We start from the raw sequence: 6907 nt of genomic DNA, 5'->3' as shown, positions 1-6907 counted from the left end.
GGAGTAATTGAGTCTGGTGTATCCTGAATATTTTCCAGCATTAGAATACCCTGCACATGAACACTTTAATGTCAGACATATAATTCTAAAAATGTATGAGTATTATAACTAAAATGAACTATTACCTTTTCACCAGATTCAATAGAAGCTGCATTGCTCATTTCTGTAGAATACTCCAACAATTCTTCTTCAAGAAGGCCATGCTTCAATAAGGCTTTAGAAACCTTGTAGATTTCTTTCCCATCCCATATATTCTCTTTCTCAACACATAAGAGGAAAAGGAAAGTTTTCCCAATGAGATTTGTGAGAGGCTCTGGTAAATTTTCTGGATCCTCAATCTGAGGAATTAAAATTTATTGCTGGGGTTAGTAAGATGAGAAGATTTAATAGTAGAGTAAACGTTTAAAACATATAGGAGCTGACCTCATCAACAGAACCATCAAGTACTGCATGAGCGGACTGTCCTATGATCTCGGTGCAAATAGAGTCAAAAAGTAACAATTTGGCCTCGCCGGTAGTGTCCATGACATTAGCATAAAGCATAAACCTAGGAGAAATTAGAATGAGTATGCTCCAACCAAAAATTTGGTTAATTAGAATTAATATGTGTAAGATTTAAACATATCTCTCAAATTAGACAGAACAATGATATACCTGGCTACCACATTTGTGACAACACTTTTACATGTGTCACACCAGAACCTTGGTTTGACACCTTTGTTGTTCACACCATGCACACCAGAGTGGATGTGGTTAACTTTTTTATTGCAGGATCTACAGCTAATGTAGTACCATGCCCAGTCTGTATCAATCCCGTAAATTGTACATAGCAGCCTGACCCTTCCAACCTAGTAATGTCCCATAAATTCATGCGGTCTACTTAAGTTAATGTTCAGTAATAATAAATAGAGTCATATGTTCTACCTCTAGGGAATTCTTGATTTCCTCAATAGTTCTCCTTGGAAGTTCTTGGTGAGCGTCATTGTTAACCCTTACCAACTCCAATCTTGGACGCCTTTCACGGAAAACCAACACTAAACCATCCGGGGGTAGACTGCAATATGTCACTTGTTTTAATACAATTAAACGTTTTACTATATGTAATAAATATTAACTGAGTATAGAAAACTTTACGAATTTCTGAACAAATCGACTTCAGGGAAAGTAGGATTGACAAATACTTGAGTAGTGTCATATGAATTTGTTACACTCTTAACACCTGTCATATTCATAGATTTGTATTAGATATTAGGCATAGATATAACTGAAAACATTTATAAATTAGGAAGATTAGGCCAAAATAAGTACCTTTGTAAGCTTTTATCTTCACAAAGCGTAGCACAACAACCACATTTGAGCCATCAGATTCTTCGCATGCACTATGAACCTGCTCCGCCAAATTCCCCACAGAGTACATGCAAGCCTCTCATCCCTGTCATCGATGGGAAAAAAATAGTTTTGGATGTAGTGAAATATGCATTATCACAATACTGAGCACCATATAAAGCTAACAAAAACATTTGAATGCTCATGTGTCGTCTCTTAGCTCGAAATCGATTTTGGTTGTTGGTTTGTTGTTTGCTTCGAGATTCTCTAGCTCTCCAATAGTAACTATTTGGCCAACAACATCTGCAACATAGATTATATCAGTTATATAAGGATCTGATAATTATGTGTATATATTAAGATGTTAAGTTTAATAAAGAAAACATGGACATACCAACCAACATATGTGGATTGAGCTCTCCACTCTGAATTTTTTGGTACTTTGCCAAAGACAGAAAATAAGATTCAGATTTCGGATCACAAGGCATTACCACAGTTCCAGTGATGAATGCCATCTTGTAAAGATGGCTGGTTGGTCTGAATTGACCGGTTGCGTAGCTGAGACTAAAATTCTCAATGAACATCCACTCGTCAACATGTAGCCTGTTGACATATTTGGGTACCAAATCCTTTTTCACGGTTGCATGGATTTTTTTCCCCTGTCATAAAGTGATTTGAACAGCAATTTAGTTTTCCCATCTTTAGTATATTTTTAAATTTTGGAACGTTTAATGAAAAAGTATAAAGTAATTACCAGTTCATCAGAGAGAACCATCTCTAACGTTTGGCCAGTGTTTTGTGTGAACGCTCTCCAGGAATGGAGCAACTTGACTTGTACTCGCCACGCTGTTTTGTATGGTCGAACGTCTTTCAGGAAGGCAAAGGTTGCAGCCATGGATGAGAAGGAAGGGATAGCAAGTATCAGTAAGGTGAATGTTTCTTAGTTGTTTTCGTGTGTATTTACCTCGGCGAGTCGCACCTATTTATAGTAGTCTGATGATTGAATAAGGTAGTTTTGATCTTATGTGAAGAATAAATTTGAGAATCAAAGAATTAGCGTAATTCCGGGTATATAGAAATCAGTATTTATTTTATGCGTTGATGTGATTTTCTAGTTTTGATATTAGATAATGACGATGAGCATCTATTATTTGAGTTGTTTAGCAATTAAGATATATTTTATGGAAATCATTTGCGAAATTTGTGCGTGAGAATCTCGTATTTCCAAATCAAGTATACGAAGATATGGGGGTGAGATACGCAGAGATGAGAAATATTTTCTCCGGAAGTAATGGCGTGACAATGATTTGGGCTTGATTTAGTTGGGCTCGTTATTCATTTTTAGTGTTTTGTAATTGTTTTTGTAAATGTTTATTTTATAATTTTTAAATTAATAAATGCAGTGGCAGAAGATTGTAAATAAGTGAGCAAAGTGAGGGTTTTTTCAAAAGTTGCTCCACAAATGTTAATATAGATGATATTTTGGAGGTGACTAGTGGAGCAAATCCTTTTATTAACGTATAATGAAAAAATATGTTTACAGATATTTGAGTCTGAGGTCAGCAATTATTAGCTAACCACAAATGGTAGAGAATAATAAACTAATGGAGGTAGACGATGCTATTTCTCTTTGGATAAAGACCATTAAGTAGATCATTTTTCGAGTAATAAACTTTTGGTGATACAATTATTCTTATTTATTTTTTCTAATAAACAGTTTTTTGGGTAAAAATGATAGTAGTGCTTATTGGCAAAAAAAAAAAAACCATGGTAAAGAAATGTGTATTAGTTTTTCTAAGACAAAAAAAAAAAATTTAAGCTTGTGAATAATTGTCGGAATCCGAACTAAAAAAAACTATCACCATTCTTGAAAATTCCATTATATTCAACATGTTTTATCTTACTTTTATAAATATATTAATATTTCATCCATTTCACAAAGAATTTCGTTTTAACATTTTTTTTATTTCTTAAAGAGTATCAAGTTTCATTTTTTATTTTATATAAAAATCTCAATTATATATGGTATATAATATACCTATTATTTGAGCTTATTAATTAGAGAGAAAATATTACATATTGTATTAATAGAGGGTAAAGTTAACTTTTATATATTTTTATTAATTTGTGTGAATACTAAAATGACACTTTTTATTAAACATTCTCACCAATTTCTTAATTTGGACAAAAATAATCGTACAATTGAAAAAGAAAAGCTTAAAAAGAACTGAAAAAAACTAGTGGACGTACTTAGAGCTATAGACATTAGTTGGTCAAAATCATCAAGTTAATGGGAATAGTGGAAGGGGTTAAAAGAAGCAACTTGAGTGTGGAGCCACTCATTGCTCTTTTAAGAGGAAAGAAGAAAAAAAAAAAAAAAAAAAAAGCCAGTGGTTACACAGAGAAGAACGTATGCTTTTGCTTCTTAACACACACATAAGCCTTTGGTTTTTTTATGTGTGGTTCTCTTTTCTTATCCCTATGACACAACACCAAACATTTCTTCTCACATTCCATTCATTATATATCAGACAACAAAACATTATTAGCTCAGGAGAGAAGTAGAAAGAAACCAAATGTCTGAAATAGAAAAGCAAAAGCTTCAAGAAGATCAAGAAGAAGAGTCATCAGGGTCTATTACAAAGACATGGCCTGATATAGAGGAAGAGTTTGTGATACCTGAGGTTTTACATAGTGAAGGTGTGAAGAAGCTTCATATGAGCATTCAAAGTGAGTGGGATTACTTACAGAAGTCTGCTTGTCAAACAGCTGCAGGAAGAGCTTTGTGGAAACATGTTATTCATGATCCTTTAGCTCATTTGTTTGCTGGAGAGACGCATTTGAGAAACTTACATACAAAGATTCAGACTGACCGGCTCAACAATGCTCGAGAGATCTCCGGTGTGATTCTAGCTGTTCGAACTCTATGGTTCGACACAAGGATTCAAGCTGCTCTGGATTCTTTCGAAAGCGATGCATCATCGCAGGTTGTGCTACTTGGTGCAGGTTTGGTTTCCCCTGTTTAGAAAATTTAAGTAATGTTGTATATGTGAGTTTACATGATAATAAGAATAGTAGCCAACATAGAATGGTGTAATGAAATTTTCAGGAATGGATGCAAGATCATACAGACTAAGCTGCTTGAACAAAAGTAATGTATTTGAAGTGGATTTTCAAGATGTCTTGGAAACCAAAACAAGCCTAGTTCAAGCTGCAGTAAATTCTAGAGATGAGCTTAGGATGACAGCGAAATCACTAGTCAGAGTAGCAATTGATATCAGAGACAACGATTGGTTCGAACAGCTTAAGAAATCGGGTTTTCTTCCCGATATTAACACAGTATGGGTTCTTGAAGGCATTCTTTATTACCTGTCTCACACCGAGGCAATGCAAGTACTGAAGCTCATAGCTGAGAAGTGTGCGGTAACCAGCACAGTTCTCTTGGCGGATTTCATGAACAAACCGTCTGCTACACTCCCAAACTCTGTATTCCACTTTTACAGTGACTGGCCTGATCAGCTCTTACCATCTTTGGGGTTCTCTCATGTAAGTCTTTCACAGATTGGTGATCCAGATGCAAATTTCGGTCTGCTGCACGATCCACTGAATCTCTTCAACAAACTTCTTCTCCTGCCAAGAACAGCACAGGTCCACCCAGATGATGGAAAACCATGCTGCCGTTTGTATTTGGTTGAGGCTTCTGGTTCACCGCCACAAGATAAGTTCATAGAGAACCAAGTGAGCTTGTAAGCTCTTTCCAGACGTACACGCTTTTGCAGAACAGATATATCTATGTATATGAATATGAGTCTTTCACACCACAAAAACTGTGTAGGAGATTATTGGTAATTTGATGCATAAACCATTGATATGAACAATTCACTATATTCTAAACTTAAGAAACAACGCTTTTCATGCCTTTCAGCAACTAGCATAACATTCCTTCCTTACTGTAACTCAAACGATGAACGAACCTAACCATCACGCATTCAATTTTATTTATTTAAACGAGATTTCATTCATCAAGACACTTGTAACAGATGTTGGTACACCTATACAGCCAGAATGAGTTCAAAAAAAGAGAAAGAAGAGAGAACTAGACTTCAAGATCATATCTCAAGGCAGTCCTTAACACCCTTCTCAAATTTGTCAAGATAAGAGATAGCCTCAGTAACCGCATCCGCAAGCTTTTTTCTGAAAAACAAGTTTAACATTGCGACCGCTTTAGTGAATTGGAGGTTTGAGTGACAGAGAACACCTAAAAGGAATAAGATCCCTTCATCATTTCGATCACTAACCTATCAGAAGGAAGATTCATATCAATACCATTCGTCAACACGATGAGGGAACCAAAAGACCTGCGGATGAAACAAACAAGAACCACATATCACAACATTATCATAACACTTCTGTACCTCAATAACCAGACATTCTTCTTACATATAAACAAATCTTATTGCAGCATTTTAACAGAATCACACTAGCACATACCTAACAAGTTCACTGAGTATATTCTCAGCTTCTAATTTAAGTGGGTCTTTATCATCTAGTAATGAAGCAGCATTCTTCACAACAAGCTTGAATGTACAAACCTACACAAAAACATCACCCCATCTTCAATAAAAATCAAAACTTTAAGATCATTTGATACTTAAAAACCAAAACTTTAAGATCCTCTGATAACTAAAAACCAAAACTTTAACACCATTTGATTGATAAAAATCAAAACTTTATCATTTGATAGTTAAAAACCAAAACTTTATCATTTGATTGTTAAAAACCAAAACTTTAACATCCTTTGATAGTTAAAACCCGAAACTTTAAGATCATTTGATAGTTAAAAACCAAAACTTTATCATTTGATTGATAAAAATCAAAACTTTACAAAACCTCGACACCGGATTTAGATTGAAAGTCCACAAGAGAGCTTCTCTCTTTAGGAACACAGTCTCTAGCAGAAGACTTAAACAGATTCTGAAGATTCTCCAAATCTTTATCTGAATACTCAGATTCACTAGTAATCGAAAGATAAGCAGAGCGAAGAGCTTCACGAGACGCATCAATGGGAGCAAGTAAGAATCTTGATGACTTCTTCTTCTGATCTTTAAGCCACTCTTTAGGTCCTGCTGTGATAAAAGTTAAGGTCTTTTTAATCAAAAAATCACAAATTTGAGATATAAGATTATAAAATGAAGAGTGGACAAGTGTGAGTGTATATACAGATTCCTAAGGAGAAGGCAGAAGCGGGATCGGAGGGAGTGAGAGAGAGGAGAAGAGAAGCGGCGGAGGAGATGAGAACTACAGTGTCTCTACGGGAGAGGATTTGTGGTTGCGGCGGGTGGTTGGAGATTTGAGCGGCGGCGATTGGTGGTTTAGTGTTTGAAGAGAAGAAAGGTTGAGAAATTGGGATAAGACGAGCCATTGGCTTATTACATTAACAAAGCTTAAGATATTTGTGTGTACCCGCCCATGTGGTATTTATAGGTATGACCAAAATTAGTTTCTCTCTCATTTGGTAACTTTTGTCCGTTTGTTCAAACTTCATACTCGTATATAGAATGAGATTCATTGCAGCCATAGT

At 35.3% G+C, this 6907-nt stretch overlaps 4 protein-coding genes across 4 annotated transcripts; 1 reads left to right on the top strand and 3 right to left on the bottom strand.

The window, feature by feature from the left end:
• Positions 1–54: 54 nt before the first annotated feature.
• Positions 55–1393, bottom strand: LOC17875253. The gene is made up of 6 exons (XM_023786806.1): positions 1309–1393; positions 1135–1219; positions 925–1054; positions 655–848; positions 424–547; positions 55–338 (listed from the first exon to the last, which is right to left on the bottom strand). The coding sequence occupies exons 5-6, from the start codon at positions 541–543 to the stop codon at positions 72–74; spliced, it is 387 nt and encodes a 128-aa protein (XP_023642574.1). The 5' UTR covers positions 544–547; positions 655–848; positions 925–1054; positions 1135–1219; positions 1309–1393; the 3' UTR covers positions 55–71.
• Positions 1394–1452: 59 nt separating this feature from the next.
• On the bottom strand, positions 1453–2221 carry LOC111830415. The gene is made up of 3 exons (XM_023782186.1): positions 2081–2221; positions 1721–1985; positions 1453–1629 (listed from the first exon to the last, which is right to left on the bottom strand). The coding sequence occupies exons 1-3, from the start codon at positions 2219–2221 to the stop codon at positions 1529–1531; spliced, it is 507 nt and encodes a 168-aa protein (XP_023637954.1). The 3' UTR covers positions 1453–1528.
• A 1517-nt stretch (positions 2222–3738) lies between these two features.
• On the top strand, positions 3739–5232 carry LOC17875587 (putative S-adenosyl-L-methionine-dependent methyltransferase MMAR_1068). The gene is made up of 2 exons (XM_006281687.2): positions 3739–4332; positions 4436–5232. Exons 1-2 carry the CDS (start codon positions 3903–3905, stop codon positions 5074–5076), a joined length of 1071 nt encoding a protein of 356 aa, XP_006281749.1. The 5' UTR covers positions 3739–3902; the 3' UTR covers positions 5077–5232.
• Positions 5233–5291: 59 nt separating this feature from the next.
• On the bottom strand, positions 5292–6777 carry LOC17876146. The gene is made up of 5 exons (XM_006280988.2): positions 6547–6777; positions 6217–6452; positions 5818–5918; positions 5625–5684; positions 5292–5520 (listed from the first exon to the last, which is right to left on the bottom strand). Exons 1-5 carry the CDS (start codon positions 6746–6748, stop codon positions 5436–5438), a joined length of 684 nt encoding a protein of 227 aa, XP_006281050.1. The 5' UTR covers positions 6749–6777; the 3' UTR covers positions 5292–5435.
• Between the last annotated feature and the right edge of the window lie 130 nt (positions 6778–6907).

Source organism: Capsella rubella, unplaced genomic scaffold, assembly GCF_000375325.1.
Source record: "Capsella rubella cultivar Monte Gargano unplaced genomic scaffold, Caprub1_0 scaffold_8, whole genome shotgun sequence".
Classification (NCBI taxonomy): domain Eukaryota; kingdom Viridiplantae; phylum Streptophyta; class Magnoliopsida; order Brassicales; family Brassicaceae; genus Capsella; species Capsella rubella.
This window is presented reverse-complemented; position numbering and strand designations above follow the sequence as displayed.